Source organism: Dromiciops gliroides, chromosome 4, assembly GCF_019393635.1.
Source record: "Dromiciops gliroides isolate mDroGli1 chromosome 4, mDroGli1.pri, whole genome shotgun sequence".
In the NCBI taxonomy this organism is placed as follows: domain Eukaryota; kingdom Metazoa; phylum Chordata; class Mammalia; order Microbiotheria; family Microbiotheriidae; genus Dromiciops; species Dromiciops gliroides.
The window spans coordinates 414,425,559-414,448,405 of NC_057864.1; the positions used below are offsets into that span (position 1 = coordinate 414,425,559).

The following is a 22,847-nucleotide window of genomic DNA, read 5'->3' on the forward strand; positions in this document are numbered from 1 at the left end:
TTTGTTTCTGTATAGTTATTTAAGTTTTACAGTTTGGATAAATGGAAGTTTCTAGTATATAGGCTAAGTGAAAGTTAACTGATGATTAAGAAGGTATACTTATGGGGCAGCTAGGTGGTGCAGTGGATAAAGCATTGGCCTTGGATTCAGGAGTACCTGAGTTCAAATCCAGCCTCAGACACTTGACACTTACTAGCTGTGTGACCCTGGGCAAGTCACTTAACCCCCATTGCCCCGCAAAAAACCAAAAAAACCAAGAAGGTATACTTATAAGCACTTTGCTTATGAAGACAGTACAAGGCTACCATTCATGTTCAGAGTGATATTTCAAACTGGACAATTTCTTCCAAAATCCAGAACATGTAAAGTGGTATGCTATGACAGATTTTTTCAAGATCACACAACTTTAGTTGTCTCTCTTTAATAAGTTTATTTTCGAATCTGAGAAAAATGTCAAACTTTGTCAATATAAAATAAAAATTTTCATTTGTGTACATGAGAATTTTATAGTTAGAATGTAGTAGAATGATAATGAATATAGGATGTCCTAAAATTCTTAATGCAACTTAAAACTGCGCTAAGACTTTTGGGACACACAAGATAACTATATAAGGCAGGTAGGTGCACAGTGGATAGAGTGCCAGGCCTAATTTCCCGAGTTCAAAATCTAGCCTCAGACACTAGTTGTGTGACCCTGAGCAAGTCACTAAACCCTGTTTGCCACAGTTTCCTAATCTGTAAAATGAACTGGAAAAGGAAATGGCAAGAAAACACCAAGTGGGATCACAAAGAGTCAGACACAACTGAAACAACTGAACAATAACAAAGACAACTATATTTCAACAGGTGAAACAGGTAAAGAGTGTTTTTACTTTAAGGATCAAATTAAAGAATTTCAATTGTAGGGGCAGCTAGGTGGTGCAGTGGATAGAGCACCGGCCCTGGATTCAGGAGGACCTGAGTTCAAATCCGACCTCAGACACTTAACACTTACTAGCTGTGTGACCCTGGGCAAGTCACTTAACTCCAATTGCCTCACTAAAAAAAAAAAAAAAAGAAAAGAAAAAAAATTTCAATTGTAAAATAATATCAGTTAAAGAGCAATTAAAAAGATTTCTGAATAAACACTAGCACACATACATAACTCGTGTATTTATTTATCAATAAATATGATTAAAATAATAGATAGGATAAGCTATTCACAATAAAGTGCATATACCAGGGCCAATGCAATATAAGATTCAGTTTCATGCTTAGCTTCTAGCCAGGTGTCCCAAGCAACATCCCAGATCCATCTGCTAGAAATCTGTGAAATCAAAAGACCAAATACCAATTTTAGATTTTACATTTTCAATTCAATAAATACTTATTGAGGTGCTTTGGGGGGAGAACATACACAGATTAAACCATATATCTTATAAAATGTTGAAGTAAATTTTAGTATTTTTTTGTAAAAGTAGAACTATACTTTTTATATACTCCATATATATGTGTATACTCTCTATATACTCCACATATTTCTATGTAGATATATATCCCCAATATAATCAATGGATGCAATTCCTTTATTCAATTTGGAGTATCATTTCACTACTATTTACTGTGATTTACAGAGGTTCATATTTGTTCTCTTTGCTTTTTAACAAATTGCCAGTTAAATTTGTGATTTCTTGAATACTTGGGGTAATGAAGAACCCTGAGCTTCCAGCCCCAACAGCCCTCCAATAAATTCAGTAAGTAGCCATCAGCAACTTGTCTCTGCTGGGCATTGTGTTAGGTGCTGAGGAAAGAGACAAAAATAAAAGTCTGTACCTGTCTTCAAGGAGTTTATATTCTATGTAGAGAACACAGACACAGAACAAAACAAATACCAGGTAATTTTCAGGGGTGGGGGTGTATGTGTGGGTGGAGAACTACAAATTTACTGAGAACTGACTCTGATTCCCCACCCAGTCCCCCTACCCAGGCAGATGAATTGCCTGGGGCTGACTGTCATTTCCAGACTCTCAATGGACTTATGGACCTCCCCCACATTCCCCCCCACCCCAAGCAATTTATCCCCTCCCAATGTTTCCCCACCTTACTCCCAGGACTTTATGTTATTGTGTAAAAAGAGTCCACCTACATGAAGTAGTTTCTATTTAGAGTTAGTAGCTTCTATACTTAACTCAGGGGCAGTTCTATTGTTTCTTTTGTTAAAGGTTCATTTACATTAAGTAGTTGTACCTGACTCTGGAGCAATCTTTTGCTTCCCTTCCATTCTGTTACCCCATAAAAACCCTGTCTTCAGTTCCCATCTTTGGGTATTCCTAGCTTGTGAGCTTTGCACTTTGTGATACCACAAGCTATAATTCCTCTGTTCTGATTAAAGACATTATTTCTCCTATATTGATTGTTTCCTTAATTTTCAGGTTAACACATGCTTATTGGCTTTTTAAGTGTTCTACCTCAGGAATCAGGGAATGATTTTGCTAAGGCTCAGGTACAGAAAAGGTAAATCATTCCTACAGATACAAGAATGGCTAAACATTAAAAAAACAAAACAAAATACCCAAACCAAAACAAAACCCAACCCAACAATTCTGCAGAACACATTAACAGAATAGGATTCAATAACTTAATTTATAGCTCTTGATTCAATCTGCTTGAAGGATGTTACAAACTTCATTAGAACCAAAACCAAGTATTATGTACAATCCACCTAGGCCCTTCCCCCACCCCCCCTTTTCAGTTTCCATTAGAATGTGAGCTCCTTGAGGATGATGTAGGAGGCAAAAACAAAAGGGTTAATAGAAAAACCTAAGACCCAAGTTCTAATTCAAAGTCAGGATGCTAGGTTATCATACCCACAGTGATCGTACCTATAACGGGAACAGAGGGAGCTAGCCATGAAGACCTTAAATAAAATGACAGGCTATCGAAATTCTAATGAAAAATGAAGATGTTTTGAAACTAGCTATGGGAACCAGAAAGAGACATGCGTAGAAAAGGCCAAATTTGTCACCAGATTCACCTTATTACATGTAAGCCCCCAAAACACACCTCCACAGAAAAAGGTACCTGCCTTGGGGGTTAGTTTAGGACCCCAGGAACTCCAAATTAGGATAAGCTCTCCCCTGTACCTCCCCAAGGTGGAGATTATTATAATGAAACTGATAATCAATTTATCTATACTATAAATATAACTGTCTTTTCTTTCACTATTCGAGAGAGATACCTTTCAGTGGTCACAGACAATATTGCAATAAAACTTGGGTAACTGAGTCACTGAGTCTTCTAATTCTTTTGGGATGACTCATGATCAATCCCACATCAAGGGCAGGGACTTTCTCTCTCTCTACATGAATTTATATTCCCAGCACTTCAAGCCCTGTCTGTCACAGAGTAGGCAATGCTTCCTGAGTATCTACACTCCAAACCCAAACCTTTGAATTTCAGGCTCAGACACTTTTGTAGTCAACTGATTGTCATGGGGCGCAGAGCACCCCAGAAGTTCTCTGGGGCACATCAAGGAACCTTCTCCTTGAGAAACTAAACCAGAGGACAGATAACGCCTAGAGAGATAAACTAAACCAAACCGGACTGAGCTAGCCTCGGATTCCTACCCTTCCTTCTGGTCTCCCTTACCCTGGGGAGATAAATTTGGGTGTGGCTGCGGCCTTTGTGTCCTGAAGAGGGATCCTTAGCCACCCCTCACCCAATTCCTCTAGTCACTACCAGTGGGGGATGGTCTTCCACCCCTCACCCAATTCCCCCAGCTACCACCAGTCGGGGATGGTCCTCTCTCACTAAAGGAACTTTTCACGGGCAGATGTTCCACCCCCATCAGTCCTCTATAAAAGTACCTTCCAGTCTCCTGTTCGAGGAGATTTGGTACCTCTGAGCCATGTGCTTTATGCCAAATCTCCCCATGAAAAGTCCAAGCATTTCTTTCATGGTTTCCCTCCCCCCACCCTTCCCTTCTCTTGCTCCTAAATAAACTATCACCTTATTCTAACTAAGTTTTGAGTGCAAGAGGGTGTAATTCTTTAAAGAGGAATTCCTAAGAACCCCAACTCCTACCCTAATCCAACCCATACCCCATTTCCCACCATATCATGATGATGCCACTAAGCCTCCTGATGAGGCCCAAGACTGGACCTCTCAAACTCAGAAGGTTGACTCTAAGCCTGGACACTATGTTAGTGTTTGTCTAGGATAAATAAGGCCTCTGCTGCCTTGAGGCTACACCCATATATGGGAAAGGCTTTGGGAGGAAAAATCAGGAGTCAGAGTCCCTTAGACAGTTAGATACTGGACATCACATCCCTCTGGCAACTCCTGCGGCGGCATTGGTGCCAAACTGTATTGGCTCTGCCTCTCTTTTGGATCCACCAATGTTGCGGAGAGGGAAAACCTGCTGCATGGGCAACAGCTTGTTTTCCATATTGATCCGACCAGGTCAGCGCCCAGGAGAGGACACTCCAGCTACTCCTCATGGGGTAGATACAACACGAGATGCGGCAGTGACTGGTTATAAGTCACTCAGGAGCTGCGGCTCCCCTATCTGGACTGCACAACCACACTGTGGCCTGTGGCTCTTCAAGGTGCTGATCCATGGTCGTTTGCGACTGGTGGAGGCCTACTACTACTAGGATAAATAACAAATAAAAGAGAAAGAAGTGATAGGGAGTCACTTGCATTTACAGAATCAGGGAGGGGGGTGGGGAGGTGGTGGTGGGTTGACCTGCTCAGACCTGCACTTTAAGAAAGCCAATTTAATAGTTGAGTGGAAAATGAATTGGAATGGGGAGTTCATTGAGACACAGAGAGCAACCCAGGCTATTACAATTTGTTTATTTGTTGTTCAGTACTTTTTGTTGTGTTTGACTTTTCATGTCCCCATGGACCATACTGTCCATGGGGTTTTCCTGGCAAAGATACTGGAATGGTTTACATTTCCTTCTCTAATGGATTAAGGCAAACAGAAGTTAAATGACTTGCCCCTGGTCACAAAGCTAGTAAGTATCTGAGGCCGTGTTTGAACTCAGATCTTTCTGACTCCAGACGCAGGGCTCTACTGCTAGTTCCTGTTGCAACAGTCCTGGTAAATCAACCAATCAACATTTATTAAGTGCTTACTATGTGCCAGGCTAAGCATAGCATATATAAATGAAGACAAAAAGCCTTTCCTTGTCCTCAAGGATCTAACAATCTAATGGGAGAGAGACAACATGCAAACAAACATATATGCTAACAAGCTATGTAAAGGATAAATAGAAAATAATTAATAGGGAAGGTATAAGAATTAAGAGGGGGTTGTGTAAAGCTTCCTATAAAAGATAGGATTTTAGTTGGGACTTAAAGGAAGCCAGGGATGTGATCCTGGGCAAGTCACTTAACCCTGTTTGCCTCAGTTTCCTTATTTGTAAAATGAGCTGGAGAAGGAAATGGCAAACCACTCCATTGTCTTTGCCAAGAAAACCCTAATTGTGGTCATACATAGCTGAAATGATGAACAAGATGTATAAAAGTGTTAGTAGACAAGTTTTTCTATACTTACATTTATTGACTGACCAGTTTTTTGAATGAGTATTATTTTTATAATGTATTTATATCGAGAAAAACCAAATTCTTTGACAGCTGCTAATATACGATCTGCCAGTTCAAGTGACAAGGAAGAAAACGTGTCTTCATCATACTTGAGGTTCTTCAGTTTGTCCTATTAAAAGAATTAAAAAAAAACAAATCCTTAATTTCAATCTAAAATTCTTCAGCATAAAAATCAGAATTTGGCTAACTAAAGCCAAAAAATGGAAATATATCCATCTACTTTCTTTTAAAAGTCTTCCTCTGATGGCTTAGAGGTGACCCTGGCTATTGGAGGCTATACTATAAGAACTAAGGCAAATTCTACCAAATTTGAAAAGGTTTCAAATGACATATGACATTGTTTATTGTCTAAAAACTAGCTTATGCATAGACACACTCATCATAAGTTTAGCCATTAAATGATGAATTCTTTGCCCTTGGTGACACACAATATAGGAAAAAACCCCAACCCCCTTCTACCCAATGTCCTTCAATCTTGTTTATGTATTTATTTCCACTTCAGCATCAACAGTGGCAGGGTTGCATAAATGGGATGAGTGTTAAAAACTATACTATTTTTAGACTGTCTACAAAAATTAATTTAACTGCTGATATTCCAAACAAGAGAGCTTTGTCCAATGGCAAATATCAATGGAGGAAATGAGTGACATCCATACTGACATGTTTGGTGTAATGAAGTGCTATCATTTCACCTTGCCTGGTACTGTTCATGATAAAGATAAGCAAAAAAGACCAAGATGAAGACAATTACATCTAAGTACCAGTATTATTACAGTTTGAAGGAATAGAGAAACTGCAAAGAATCTGACAAGATCTTCCAAATCAAGTCAACTAATATCTAGGTATTTGATAATTTTAATGCAAAAATGTTCACTGGACGGGAATATAAAAAATATGTTGGTGTAGCATGAGACTGGCCCTTAGATAGCATTAAACTTAGTGAATGTAAAGGAAGACTGGGCAATGAACAAAGTGCTTACAAGCACTCAAGAGAGCTTATGATGCAATCCCCTATGTGGAAAAGAATGGAGAACCCACTTCTGGAGAGCTATGACATGTAATAGTAGTACCTTGGACACTCTTGGGAGCATGAATAACTAAGACATTTTATAACTGGTTCTGGTCTGCTAACCACATTGTGAATAAGAGCCTCTTAATTGTCTATAATTCCACAGTCAGAACTAGGAGTACTAATTTAGTTTATCATTTTCTTGATTTGACTTCTTCCAGTCAGTCACAATTTTGGTGAGAAACAATGCTAATAAAAGGAGAAAGGTTCTGGGCTTTCCCCACCATGATTGACATGTGATCTGTGAATATCAGTTCTTTGCCTCAGTGTCTCTTTTTCTCATTTTAGGTGAAGAAAATTGGAGAGAACAGTGATAACATGAGTTTTGTCATGTCCAGAAGTCTAGTCCATGATGGATTTTGCAGGTACCTGGTTTAGCAACGATGATATCCTGAGAAGCAAGTAGCAGTGTTCAGGACAGCCCAGTGACAGCTGAGACTGGGGCTCATCCAGCAAATATGCCACATTTATACTTGAAATTGGTGGGACGGGGCAGCTAGGTGGTGCAGTGGATAGAGCACTGGCCCTGGATCCAGGAGGATCTGAGTTCAAATCCAGCCTCAGCCTCAGACACTTGACACTTAACTAGCCGTGTGACCTCTGGCAAGTCACTTAACCCCAATTGCCTCACCCCCCACCAAAAGAAATTGGTGGGACCAATGGTATGTAGAAACAGCAGTTAAGCTTATGCCTACTTCCCCTCACAGTCTAAGGTGGTAAAGGGGAGTGTGCCCCAGAAGTATTGTTTTTGTTACATCTTTATACCCCTGTGTAAAAGCTATTTGATGCTAACTGGTTAAATAGAATTAAAAGCTCTGGGTACTGGTTGATAACTTTGAGGGTATCATTCTTGGACTGAAGGTTTGAACTGACAGAATTAGAGAAGAGGACTCTGAAGATCACTGATATTTTAGTATTCTGAAGCGGCAATAATTAGCCTTTCAAAGATTGACACCACAGAGTAAAACTCACCACACTGGGAACCAAATTTAAGGATTAAGAAATAAGAGGCAAAAGATTTTGATTACTCAGAAGCCCCCCACTTATATTTGCTTAGAGATTAGGGTCAAGAACCACTGAACATAGCAAACAATAATCCCAAAAAACAAAATTAATTTTATCTTAAAAAAACCCTAAAAATGAATGCTTACTAATATTAGTTGATAATTAATTACAGAAGCTTAAATCAACAGTAAATTAGAATAAAAATGAGAATTGCTTTTTGCAATATTATAACTATGTCAACATAACCTATTTAAATCTATTAATCAATCATTTATCAAGCACCTGTTATACACCAAACACTGTGCTAAATGTTAGTGATACAAATACATAGAAGGAAACAACCTCCATTTTCAAGAAACTTTCATTCAATTTATTCATTTTTTAAAAAATCATGTTTTAGGCAGTTTTCAGAGAAAGAAATCAAAGCTATCTATAATATGAAAAAATGCTCTAGTTCACTATTCATCAGAGAAATGCAAATTAAAACAATTCTGAGGTATCACCTGATGCCTATCAGAGTGGCAAATATAACAAAAAAAGAAAATATTGGATGTTGAAGGGGATGTGGGAAAACTGGGACATTCATTCTGGAGAGAAATTTGGAACTATGCCCAAAGGACTATAGAATAGTGCATACACTTTGATCCAGTAATGCCACAGCTAGGTTTATATCCCAAAGACATCCCAAAAAAGAGTAAAACATCTATTTATAAAAAAATATTTATAGCAGCTCTTTTTGTAATGGCTAAGACTTGGAAATCAAAGGAATGCCCATCAATTGGGGAATGGATATACCAGCTGTGGTATATGATGGTGATGGAATATTATTATGCTATAAGAAATGACAAGCAGGATGATTTCTGAAAAGGCCTGGAAAGATTTGTTTGAACTGATGTATAGTGAAGTGAGCAGAACCAAGATAATGCTGTGCACAGTGACAGCAATATTGTTTGATGAATTGTGAATGAGTTAACTATGCTCAGCAATACAATGATCCAAGACAATCCCAAAGGACTAATGATGAAGCATACTCTCCACCTCCAAAGAAAGAACTGATATTGATTGAATACAGACTGAAGCATGCTATTTTTCACTTTCATTTTTTCTTTTATTCAAGTTTTCTTATGTAAAATGACTAATATGGCAGTGCTTTACATAATTGCACATATAAAACCTATATCTGATTGCTTACTTTCTCAGGGAGTGGGGGTAGGGAGAGAAGGAGCCATAGAATTAGGAACTCAAAACTTTAAATAAAGGGGTATTTACTGAGGGAAAAAAAGAAAAGGATATGGTGATTAGAAAGATCTAGCTGGGGCAGCTAGGTGGCACAGTGGATAAAGCACCAGCCCTGGATTCTGGAGTACCTGAGTTCAAGTCCAGCCTCAGACACTTGACACTTACTAGTTGTGTGACCCTGGGCAAGTCACTTAACCTCCATTGCCCCGCAAAAAAAAAAAAAAAAAAAAAAAAAAAGGAGCTAGCAAGGCTTTATCAAGAACAAAAAAATTGTTTTTAAATTCTGAATTTAACATTAAAGGGCTATTCCCACATAAAAAGCAGAACTTAAAGGGTATATGTAAAAATAATTTTAAACAGCTTACCTTTATCTTGAAAAAGTACATGGAGGGAAGAGAATAAGCATTTACTATATACATCTACTATGTGCTCAATATTGATCTGCCCAGGCCAGCGCCCTTGAGAGGACACTCCAGCTACTCCTCATGGGGTAGATACAACACGGGATGTGGCAGTTACCGGTTATAAGTCACTCAGGAGCTGCGGCTCCCATATCGGACTGCACAGCCACACTGTGGCCTGTGGCTCTTCAAGGCACTGATCCATGGTCGTCCGGGATTGGTGGAGGCCTACTACTACTATGTGCTATGTACTATATTAAGTTCTTTACAACCACCCTGTAAGGTAGGTGATATTATGAACCCCATTTTACAGTGGAGCAAACTGAGGCAGAGAGGTTAAGTTACTTGCTCAGGGTCACATATCTAATAAATGTCTGAAGTTGGAATTATATTCATAATTCTGACTCTAGACCAGTACTCTATCCACTGTTCTACCTCTATTCAATCTACTATTTTCATTATTTTATTTTTAGGCTCTGCACAATGAACTTGATTTTGCTTATCTTTATATGGGGCTCATTCCAAAGAAGCTATAACCTACTATGCTTGAATTAGTCATAAGCATGAGTTTTTTTTTTTGCAAGGCAATGAGGATTAAGTGACTTGCCCAGGGTCACACAACTAGTGTCAAGTGTCTGAGGCCGGATTAGAACTCAGGTCCTCCTGGATCCAGGGCCAGTGCTCTATCCACTGCGCCACCTAGCTGCCCCCAGCATGAGTTCTTAATCAAAAGGTATTTTTGCATGGTGTTATTTCTTAAAATTCCATTTTATTTTCAGTTCTGAATTTTTGTCTTCCCATTTCCTCTCTCCCACTCATTGAGAAAGAAAAACAAACAAAACCCCAAACCCATTACAAATGTGTATAGTTAAGCAAAAACATTCTCCATTAGAAACATTTTATTTTCAAAGTTGTATAGTTTGTTTTCTTTGGAAATTCTTTCAGCTCTCTTCTGTGCATTTTGGAAAAAAAAAACAACTTCTCCCTTTTTTTGGTCAATACTATATCCAGGACAGGATGGATGGAATCCTGGTTTGGGAAATGGAAAGGTTTCATTGCCTTAATCCTCACCACTCTCATTATAGTGGCAGGAGTTTTATGCTGTATCCTTCCCTTCCGTGGAGGGTTAAAACAAAGGCTAATAGAGACTTCTCTCACAGAGGTTACTCCATCTGGGAAAGTAAAGGCAAACACTCAAATGCTAATATTCACAGATTTAGACCAAGAGGCAGAGGAGATATTCAATAAATGGAATGAGAGGAGCCCAATAGTCAAAAATAAAGAGGAGGGATTGTGAGAAAATGGGTGGTCGTCTCCTCTCAATGGGGATATAACAGTCCTAACCTGTATATACTCCTCCTGACCGGTTTGTAGGACAAAGGACTCAGATCCCCTCCTCCCCCTCAGGCTAACAAAATTACATGGTTCAAAGAGCCCAGGTCTCAATAAGGTCTGCTCCTGAGTTGTGTTCATATAAGGAAGAGGAATGGGAATATTGCATTCTGATTAGCTAGTTTTTGTGTGTAGATTGTAACCCTTGAGTAATTGGACCAATGATGAAAAAGGGGAGGGTCCATTCGCATTAGGGACTAGGGTTAAAAACAGGGCCTGTGAGCCCCCTTTCTTTGCACCCACAAACTGCACACTAGGGTGCCTCCTTCTCACAAGAGGGAAATAAAAGAGCCTTTGTCACATTGCTGCTGAGTTCATGAGAATTAGTGAGAAGAGGATTGTTTTCCCTCACCCCCCCAATATCCCTCCTTTCCCACCTAGAGAGCCATGTCATAAAACAAATATTTTAAAGACAAAAAGAGATTGGTACATTGAAAAATTCTTAAAATATGTACAATTTTCAACACTTGTGACCTTCCACCTCTGCAAAGGAGTGGGTTGGGAATGTCTTCTCAAAGCTCTTCGTTTTTTTTTTTTTTTTGGTGAGGCAATTAGGGTTAAATGACTTGCCCAGGGTCACACAGCTAGTAAGTATCAAGTGTCTGAGGCCGGATTTGAACTCGGGTCCTCCTGAATCCAGGGTTGGTGCTTTATCCACTGTACCACCTAGCTGCCCCCCTTCCCCCCCCTTTTTTATCTTAATAGTATTTTATTTTTTTTTCCAGTTACATGTAAAGATAGTTTTTCAACATTCATTTTTATAAGATTGAGTTTCAAATTTTTCTCCCTCCCTTCCCTCTCCCTCTCCAAGACAGCAAGCAATCTGATATATTATATATGTACAATCACATTAAACATATTTCCATATTAGTCATGTTGTGAAAGAAGAATCAGAAGGGAAAAGCCTCAAAAAACCACACAGTAAAAATAGTATGATTCAATCTTCATTCAGATCCCACAGTTCTTTGGAATTTTCTTGGATCACTGTATTGCTGAGATCAAAGCTCTTCTTTTAAGTGTTCCTTGTTTTAATTCTAAACATTTACTTTAGATTATTTTTTGTGTGATTGTTCTTTCTGTTTACATTATTGTATTAATTGTGTAGACTATTTTTTTGAATTTTCTTACTCCACCTTATATAAAGTCATGTAGATCTTTCCAGTGCTCATTTGTGGTAAAAACTCTACAAAGTATTAAGTAGGTCCAACCATGCCACTCTCTATTCAAATTTCAGCGACTCCCTATTTTCTCCAGAATCAAATGCAAAGTGTTCTCTTTGGCATTCAGAGTCTTTCATAATCTAGCCTTCTCCTACCTTACCTTTTCAGTCTTCTGCCATTTGACTCCCTAACATGTACCCTTTAAACCAATGACACTGGCTGTTCCATGAACTAGACATACTCTCAGTTTTGGAAATTCTCTCTGGCTGTTCCCCATGCCTGCAATGTTCTCCCTCTTCCACTCTGACTGCTGGTCCCTTTGACTTAAAGTTCCAATAAAAACTCCATTTTATATTGGAAGCCTTTCCCACCCCCACCCCCTTAATTTTAGCATCTTCCCTCTTTTAATTATTTCCTATTTATTCTGTGGATAGTGTGCTCGTACATATTTGTGTGCTTGTTGTCTCCTCCATTAGCCTGTGGGTTTCTTGAGGGCAGGAATTGTCCTGTACCTCTTTTTGTATGGCTAGTGCTTAGTACAGTACCTGGCACATAGTAGGTGCTTGATAAATGCTTATCAACTGACAATACCAAAACCAAGTATCATATGCAATGGGAATACAACAGAACCTTTTCTGGTAAATGTGATAATAATAGCTAATATTTATATAGCTTACTATGTGCTGTTCAGATGGCAGTGTGGTGTGACAAAATACTTGATTTGGAGTAAAGAAACCATGGCTTCCAATCCTCACTCAAACATTAATAGCTGTGTCATTCTAGGCAAGTCATTTTAGTAAACTTCAGCTTCCTCGTCTTAAAGTAAACTCATAGGGTTTGTATTTGTATTTTTCATTTCTTATGGCATAATATTATTCCAGTGGATTCATAAATCATGATTTGTTCAACCACTATTCAATTATTGGGACACATAGGTCGTTAGGAGCTATAATTCTGTAATATATTATTTAAGGCAAGGTTTGTGGACATTTAGAAAGGGAAACAGTGATTGCTAAGAGTCTGCATAGTTTTATCAAAAGTAGGTCCCATCAGACTAACCTCACCTCTTTTTTGACAGGGTTGCTAGATTGTCAAGGCCGACTTGATCAAGGAAATGCAACAGACATAGAATACATGAAATTCGACAAATTCTCTCATGCTATCCTTGTGGTTAAGATGGAGAGAACTGGGCTAGATGATAATATAATTAAGAGGTTCCAAAAGTGGATGAATGACCAGGTCCTAAGAATAATCAATAATGTATCAATGTCACTTTTGAGAGAAATTTCCAGTGGAATGCCCCAAGGGAACTTGTCCTTGGTTCTAAGTATTTTTATCTTTGGCTTGGATGAAAGAAAGCATAGTTGGCATGTTTATCAAATTTTGTGATGGCATGATGATAAAAGGTATAGCTAATATATTGGATGAAAGAACTGAGCTACCCCAAAATCTATACCCTACCATCCAAGAATCTCTATGAAATTTAATGAAAATAAATCTTTTCCACTTAGGTTAAAAAATTCAATTAGGCAAGTACAGAATATGAAAAGCAGGGTTAAAAACAGTTTATGTGAAAAAAAGACCAGGGGATTTTGGTGGACTACAAACATAACATGAGTAGACAGTAACATGGCAGCAAAAAACCCACAAAAAAACCCTAAGTAATCTTAGCTTGCATCAATGGAAGTGTAACATCCCAAAGAAGGAAGTAATAATCCTGCCCTGGTCAGACCCTATCTGTCATATTGTATTCAGTTCTAGGCACTACTTTTTTTTAATTTTTGCAGGGCAATGAGGGTTAAGTGACTTGCCCAGGGTCACACAGCTAGTTAAGTGTCAAGTGTCTGAGTCTGGATTTGAACTCAGGTACTCCTGAATCCAAGGCCAGTGCTTTATCCACTGCGCCACATAGCTGCCCCCTAGGCACTACTTTTGAAAGCCACTGTCAAAGCTGGAGTGCATACACAGAAGGGTGACCATGTTAGTAAGCTGATTCCAAGCCATGCCAAATGAAGATTAATGGAAATTAATTAATGGAAAGAACTGGAAATGTTATTCTGCATAACGTTACTAGGTTGAAGGATGGAAGATGTGGGGGGGAGGGATTTATAGGAGTCTTCAAATATATAAAAGCATGCTATAGAGAATAAAAGTTCCGCTTGACCACAGATGGCAACTTCGACTAATTAAAATAGGAAAAGACAACTTTTTCATAGCTGTCCAAAAGTAAAAGGAGCTGTACTGTGGAGGTTACAGAGGTCTTTAAGTATAGGCTGGATGAATGTTTTAGGGATGTTTTATAGGTATCTCTATTCAAGTTCTAGTTGGATTACAAGACTTCTGAGGTTCCTTTCAATTCTGTGATTCTGTATCCTTGAGACATATTATAGAGTAAGAAAGGACATTGATTTAAGACAAAAGTCTGAATTCAAGTCCCAGCTCTACCACTACTGTCTTTGGCAAATCACATGACTCCCTATAGTCTCACTTTCTTCACCTGGAAAACAGTAATAAAAATATGTGAACTGCCTTCCTCACCATCGTGAGGATATAGTGAAATAATGGGTTATTTTATAAAAAGAATAAGAAGGCCTCCAATAGGCTGGGTAGATCTTCTAACTTAGATTTAGGAGAAAACATGGGAGAAAAATTACATAAGATAATAATAAATGGAGGAATTGTACACAGAGATGAAATAATGGATAAGTCAATCAAAATATCAGAGCAAAGGGTTGCATTCACATATGTGCTCTCACTCATAAATTCAACATGCTTCCTGATCACTCTTGCCTCCGTCCCAGATTTAGACCTATCTTGGCAACACAGAGAAAGAAATCAACTCATGGTTAACAGAGTTAATTGTAAAAAGTAAAATACAATCTACTGTACTTGTCATAGCAGTGACAATAACATTCTATAATATACTTTCAGTTTCTTAGAGATAAGTACATAAAACCCATCTGATTATAAAAATCTATCTTATCAAATATTTTAGAAAAAATATATTTCTCTAACCGTTAGTATCTGTTGAACTTTCTTTTGTACTGTCTGGGCTTGGAATTTCCTGTATGGTGCCATTCTATATGTGTTAGCATATTTTACTTTTCCCATGGTCTTCCATTGGTCTTTACCTATATCAGCAATCGATTCATCAAACGGAGGTTCAACATATAGAACATCATGTATAGATTCTCTGAGTCTTTCCCGTAAGATTTGTGCATACTAAAATAAAATTAAAAAGCCAAAAATATATTTTAGTAACCCAGTATTTGTTAGGTATTTGAGTTTCTGCTTTTAAAAACTTTTTTTTTTAAACAGTAAAAGTTGTTGTTTGTCCTTCATTCTTGAAAAGGACCATGATATCAGGGTGATGTCATGATTTGCACTGAATTGGTTTAAATGAGGGAGGGCTCTGCAAGGTCACCAGCCTCACTATTTCCTCCAGAGCCATCTGGGTCCAGTGGCTCCAGGCTCCAGGACGACTGGAGATAGCCCCAGATGTTTAAGGTAACTGGGGTTAAAGTGCCTTGCCCAGGGTCACACAGCTACTGTGTCTGAGGTGAGATTTGAACTCAGGGCCTCCCAAATTCAGGACCAGTGCTCTATCTACTGCACCACCTAGCTGCCCCTATAGTGGAAATAGCCCTCATGGATAGTTTGGGGGCAGAGAGGGGTGAACTAACACCCACCTATGAGCTTATTTTTGTACTAGGTTATAAAATAATGAACTGTTTTATTCTTTCATTAACAAATACTTGAGTATATGTATATATGCATGTATATATAAAAACATCTTCATACACATGCACGCACATGTACATATACATAAGGGCTCATACATACATATACTACAATGTCTCAAATTTAGACTGGAATTAGAGAACGCCAAACCTGAGAAAGTGGCTTAGACTATCCTGTATACAAGAGCAGGATCAATAACAAAACAAAGCTTTTCAAATCTTTTTCAGGACTGACACATTCTGATACAAGCCTAATCCCAAGAAGGACAGATAAGGGGTCAAATTATGCCTCTAAAACTTACTAAAGACAAGAAAATATCATGAAAATGTTCTGAACTGGGGGCTGCTAGGTGGCACAGTAGATAGAGCACAGGCCCTGGAGTCAGGAGGACCTGAGTTCAAATCTGGCCTCAGACACTTAACACTTACTAGCTGTGTGACCCTGGGCAAGTCACTTAACTCCAATTGCCTCACCAAAAAAAAAAATGTTATGAACCTCAGTTTCTTAATCTGTAAAATGGGGATAGCAAACCCTATGGTACTTATCTCAAAGAGATGTTGAGGTTCAAATGAGATTAACATATTTAAAGTGCTTTGTAAATCTTTACATGCTATATAAATGGCAGTTATTATTATTCCAAGGTCAGGTGGGATGAGGACATGGGAAAATTTCAGACAAATTGCCCTATAAAAAATTCAAGAATAAAAACAACACATTCAGATGGGGAATATAGTGGCACTTGTGCTAAGTCTTGAAGAAGAGAAGGCTTATGAAAGAGAGAAGAAGAGAGACTATATTTCAAACCATCATCCCTTCCCTGGCCTTTATTTTTCCTTCAAACCAAACCTCACCTTTTAGTTAATCCCCTAACCTTAAGAGTTCTTTCCCTTTGCTCCATCACCGATTATTCATCATTAAACTTCAATCTTGAATTGTTCTCCCCACTGCTCTATCATTGATTATGCACCACCAAACTTCATTCTTGAATTATTCCCACCATCTGTCTCTTATTATTATATTCACAGATTGCTCACTATCTCTGGAGAAAGTCACATACCACTGGCTCCAAACCAAATTTATGTTACCTAATCCAACTGGACCCCTCACAGCAGCCAGACAATTGCTTTAGGCCTCCATAACCAATTATCCATTACACTCCCCAAAGTGACTATCCTTATACATTCCACATCACCCCTTCCCTATAGCCCATGAAGCAGAGGATCTTAAAATTCATACTTTATTGGAAAAAAAAATTGCTACAGGTTTTCTCATCTCTCCCACTAAACACATCAAAATTTGGTGACACCATCCTCATGCCCATTCCTTCCTGCTTTACTACAGTGTTTTATGAAAAGGTGGACCTTCTAGCAAAGGCCTTTGTATCCACAGATTTTATCCCCTCTCTGTAATCTGCACTCTCTCCCTATTTATTGGATAATTCCTTGCTATTTACAAACATTCTCACCTGTCTTCTATTCTTGAAATCCATCACTTGGCTCCTTATCCCCTCAAGATTTCATCCTGTATTTCTCCTCTTTCAAAGTTAAAACTCCTAGGGAAAAAAAAACCCAACAAACTATCTACTTTTATTGTTGCCACTCTGTCTCCTCTTACCCACTTCTCAATTCCTTATAAACTGGCTACTGACCTCAACTTTCAAATGAAACTGCTCTCTCAAAAGCTGTCTCTTAGCAGACAAGCCCTATGGTCTTTTCTTAGGTCTCATCCTCCTGGACTTCTCTGTAGCAGATGACATTGTTTACCACCCTCTTCTCCTGGATACTTTCTCCTTCGGATTTTTCTAACTCTCTTCTCTTCTAGCTCTTCCCCTACCTGACTGTTCCTTAGTAACCTCTGCAGAATCATTATCCACATGACACTCCGTAATTTCTATCCCTATATTTTGTCCTGAGCCTATCTTTTCTCTACACTCTTTTGGTGAGCCATATCTTTCCTCTCTTCAGTCACATTTCCTGAAAAAGTTGTCTGTATTCACTGTTTCCACTTCCTCTCCTCTTATTCCTTCACCCCTTAACCTTTTGCCATCTGGGTTTTTAATCTCAGAATTAAAATCAAACCATTCATTCATTGAGGAGGCCACACCTCTCAAGAATCTAATGGGGGAATGTGAAAAATGATTATTAATAACCAAAAATTTGCAGGGAGATTCAGAACTCTCCCATTCTTCTAAAGTCCTTTAAAAGTTCAAAACATTACTAATAATAGTCAGACCTCAACAAAGGTATCAACCTCACAAAGAATTTAATCTATGCTTGGGTGGAGTGAAATTCTTTTGTCTAGATAGCCAAAGGATTGGGGTAGTCTGAGTAGAGGTAATTTCTCTAGTCAGGGGTCATTCTCAGCCTCCCATTGAAAAGAGTATCCATTTTTCAAATTGATAGCCTAAAACTATGGTTGTGTGGTCTAGAGATACTTTCCCTTTTCAAGAGATACTCTGCCCTTCATTTTAATATAGTCACCCTCCAATCAAATTAACCAATTACATTTGATTGCTGTTTGATAGACCACCTACTGATCTGAAGGGTATATAAACTAAGTCCACCACTATAATTATCTTTGGCCTAAGAGAAATGGCCAAATAATCATTCTTTTATTAGTAATTTGCTGGCCTTATTAATAAAATAATTAAATTACCCAGAAAAAAGCAAACCATTCTCCAAAGTTATCAATAAATTATTATTTTTTTAATTTTATTTTTTTTTAGTGAGGCAATTGGGGTTAAGTGACTTGCCCAGGGTCACACAGCTAGTAAGTGTCAAGTGTCTGAGGCCGGATTTGAACTCAGGAACTCCTGAATCCAGGGCCGGTGCTTTATCCACTGCGCCACCTAGCTGCCCCCCAAAATTATTCATTATTAAATATGATGGGTTGTTTTTCAGTCCTCATCCGTCTTGACTTAACTGATGCAACTTACACTGCTGACCACCCTTTCCTCCTGGTGATGTAGGAGGCAAAAAGGGGTTAATAGAAAAACCTACGAACCAAGCTCTAATTCAGATATGAGCTCTAAGAGGGATTCAGACCCTAGTTAATGGATAACTTACAAGTCAGGATGCTAGGTTCTTGTACCCACAGTAATCAGTACCCATAACGGGAACAGAGGGAAAGAGGCCATGAAGACCTTAAATAAAATCGTCATAATAGGCTATAGAAATTAAGACTAGAAATAAATGATAAATGAAGATGTTTTGAAACTAAGCATGGGAATCAGAAAGAGACATGCGCAGAAAAGGCCAAATTTGTCCCCAGATTCACCTTATGACGAGTAAACCCCCAAAACACACCTCTACAGAAAAAGGTACCTACCTCCTGGGTTGGCTTAGGACCCCAGGAACTCCAAATTTGGATAAGTCCTCCCCTGTACCTCCCTAAGGTGGAGATTATTATAATGAGACTGATAATCAATTGATCCATACTATAAATATAACTGTATTTTCTTTCACTATTCGAGATACCTTTCCATTTTTCTGGTTCTCTCCCTGTGGTCACCCACAGTATTGCAATAAAACTTGGGAAACTGAGTCACCGAGTCTTGTAATTCTCTTTTGCAACAACTCACGATCAATTTGACCCCAAAATCCATTCCACATCACTAGATATTCTGGTTTTTGAGACACTACTCTCTCTTCTGGTTCAACTGCTACCTATTCCCTTTCAATCTACTTTGCTGGCTTATCATCCATATTGAGCTCTCTAATTGTGAATGTTACCCACGGTAACCATAAGGGACCATAAATTTCATCCAACTGCCAATGGGATCCATGACATAGAAAAGGTTAAGAATCTTTACTCTTTCTCTTTGTAACCTCATCAACTCCAATGGGTTTAACTATCATCTCTGTGTTGATGACTCATAGATTTATTTATATATCCAATTACAGTTTCTCCCCTAAGGTCCAACCTCATATCATCAGTTATCTATTGGACATTTCAAATTGGATGTCCCAAAGACATCTTAAATTCAACATAACTGGGGCAGTTAGGTGGCGCAGTGGATAGAGCACTGGCCCTGGATTCAGGACTACCTGAGTTCAAATCCAGCCTCAGACACTTAACACTTACTAGCTGTATGACCCTGGGCAAGTCACTTAACCCCAACTGCCTCACTAAAAAAAAAAAATTAACATAACTAAACTCCCTCTACACCCTGAGATGAGTGGAATAAATGAAATAGTGAAATGAGGCCAATGAAAGTCCAGATTGAGTAAAATGTGGCTAGAATAAGAGAACCATGGATTTAGAACTGTGAAGAAACCTTAGAGATTAATGTACTTCAAGCCACTATTTAATAGATTAGGATATCCCAGAGAGGATTAGAATCTACATTTGCTTGCATGAAATTCAGCACTGTTTCCATTTTTACGTTTACATCTCTAGTGTAAGTCCCCTTCTGTTCACTTACATAGGCACCATCCTGGTATAGGCTCTTAACACCTTTTTTCTTTTTCTTTTTGTTTGTTTTTGGTGGGGCAATTGGGGTTAAGTGACTTGCCCAGGGTCACACAGCTAGTAAGTGTCAAGTGTCTGAGGCCGAATTTGAATTCAGGTCCACTTGAATCCAGGGCCTGTGCTTTATCCACTTTGCTACCTAGCTGCCCCAACACCTTTCTTATCTTCAGCTATAATTCTTTTTTGTTTTGAAACCTTGAACTGAACTGCCAATCACCAAGAATGTCTTCTGATTTGTGTATCAAAGGCCACATCCTCCACCCCTGGAATTCTTCATACATACTCAGACTCCCTTTGGGAGTGGGCCTAAGTCCATGGTTCTTCCAAACTCCTTACCTGCCTTTGTTTAAACTGTATATAAATCCTTGTAATTTATTGCATGGTGTCCTATTGGGCAATAGGCTCGCACTCATGATCATGCTAGTTTTTCTTCCCTGCTTAATTCTTTTAAATTTTTACAGGTATTATCTTTCTCTGGTTTCTTTCCCTTTTAGGAAGGAGGGGATTTAAAACTTAAGAACTGGCCTTTGTGTTTTCTTGTCTTCCCCTCCAGGGAAAGAAATATCTAAATTCCATTAAGAGAGCATTTGCAGGGGGCAGCTAGGTGGCACAGTGGATAAACCACCAGCCCTGGATTGAGGAGGACCGGAGTTCTAATTCGGCTTCAGACATTTGACACTTACTAGCTGTGTGACCCTGGGCAAGTCACTTAAACCTCATTGCCCTGCAAAAAACAAAATAAAAAACAGAGAGCATTTGCCTCTCACCAAACTATTATGATAGCCTCTTATTAGATCTCCCTGCTTCTAGTCTTTCTCTTTTCTTATTTTTCTAATTCATCTTCCATACAGCAGACAAATTACAGCAGGTCTGCTCTTATCACTCCTCTGATCAAAAAGGTTCAGTGCCTCCAAATGACATTTAAATTCCTCCACACTGTGGCTCAAATCTACCTTTGATGACCAATTTCACATTACTTCCTTTCACATACTTGACATTTCAGCCAACCAGGCCTACTTGCTGTTTGCTGTACATGACATTCCATCTACAGGCCCCTCTGTACAGGTTATCCCTCATGCTGGGAACTCTTTCCTTCCTTACCTCCACTTCTATGTTTTGCCCCCAGAAGAATGTAAGCTACTTGAAGGTAGGATGTATTTTCTTTATACTCCTACTGTCTACCTACAGTAGACATTTAATGCTTGATGAATGAATGGTGTAACATGGTAGCCATAACAGCTAAAGTACTATGGTGAGCCCTGGATTTGAAGTGAAGGTCCTGGGTTTGAATCCTGGTTCTATTACTTATTATGTGTGCCCTTGGGAAATTCTTAATCTTTCTAGGACTCAGTTTTCTCATCTGCAAATGCGGGAAGGAACTAAATGATATTTACATTTCCTATCAAATCTACATCTCAGTTCACCCTGTATGGGAGAAGATATATCTACTGTTGAGACCACAGCAAGACTACTGTATTTAGTTCCCCATACCACATTTGAAAAAGAGCCCTAACAAACTACTGTGCGTTTGGAAGAGGTTGGTCAGAATGGTGAGAACTGAAAAATGTATCACACGAGTAACTGGGAGATGTTTAAAGACTGGAGAAAAAAAGCACTTTATTAAATAGAATTAGTTTCCTTTAAGCAGGGTTATCCCTTCGAAGATGGATTTGCTTTGCTTTACTTGGCTTCAAGGTTGCAATGCAAACCTCCCCAGATTATAAGGGAAATAACTGTCTAATAATTAAAGCTATCAGTCAGGATAAAGAGAAATATGGACGCAGCACTTTAGAGTTAGTAAAACATTTTACATAATCTCATTTCCCTCTCACTCAGGTGGGATAAACGGACAGAGCTGGAAGGACCTCTACAAATCCTCTAATTCGATTCTCTCCTTTCAGTTGAGGCTACTGAGGCACAGAGGGGGTCAGATTACTCCCCTAAGCCTGCACAGTATCACTGCTGAGGTTACCTAAGGCTCACTTCAGGACTTGGGAGTCACTCACGTCAATGACACACTAGAGCAAGGATTCAAATTCAGCTCTTCTCACTTCGAGCTAGGTGTTCCCGTCCGTCCCCCCGCCCCCCACCCCCCAAAAAAACCCCAACACACCAGGAATTTCCATTCCTGGAGCAAGGGGCTAAGACCCTAAGAAAGCTTTCCATGGGATCCACCTCACATATGGGTTAGATTATCTGGTCCAATGCCCTGGAAGTCTGGAGAGCACAAACTTGAAAAGCCTCGGGCTTAGCCCAAAGCCTCGGGCCCCGGGCCAGCCCCAGCTCTTCAGGAAAGAGCCCGTATTGTGTCTGTGTTGCTGTTGTTCGTTTTCTGAAGGTGGGGGGCGGATAGGGACGTGGGGCGCTTTCAATGGGGGGAGACCCTCATTATCGGTTGGGGCTGAGGGTGTCGCTGCCACCACACTCACTGACTCCTTCTCAAACATGCTGGGCCTCCGCTCTCTCTTCGCTTGGGCCCCGGGGGCCCCGGACGCCTGCGTCGGCATCGCCGGGGCCTTCCCGCCTCGGCCGGCAGGGCCAACGGTACTGGCGGGAGGGACGCTTCTTTTATCCATGGTGCTTCTCCTCCTCCTCCTTTCTCTTATGCCGGAGTCAGGCGGATCTTTTCTACAGCCAATGTCTCTTCCTATCCATCCGGCCCCGGCACCTTCCCTTTGAGGTACACCGGTAAACCGCCTCCTAACGGCCCCGGGCACGCGCAGGGACTCGTCACATGCTCCCTAGGCACGAGGAGCCGGAGGGCTACAGTGCGGAAAT

The 22,847-nt window shown here is 39.4% G+C and overlaps 1 protein-coding gene across 1 annotated transcript; it reads right to left on the reverse strand.

The window, feature by feature from the left end:
- Nucleotides 1–1,195: 1,195 nt before the first annotated feature.
- On the reverse strand, nucleotides 1,196–22,829 carry DYNLT2 (dynein light chain Tctex-type 2). Its single transcript, XM_043962566.1, has 4 exons — nucleotides 22,499–22,829; nucleotides 14,874–15,080; nucleotides 5,543–5,701; nucleotides 1,196–1,306 (listed from the first exon to the last, which is right to left on the reverse strand). Exons 1-4 carry the CDS (start codon nucleotides 22,643–22,645, stop codon nucleotides 1,196–1,198), a joined length of 624 nt encoding a protein of 207 aa, XP_043818501.1. The 5' UTR covers nucleotides 22,646–22,829.
- Nucleotides 22,830–22,847: the final 18 nt, after the last annotated feature.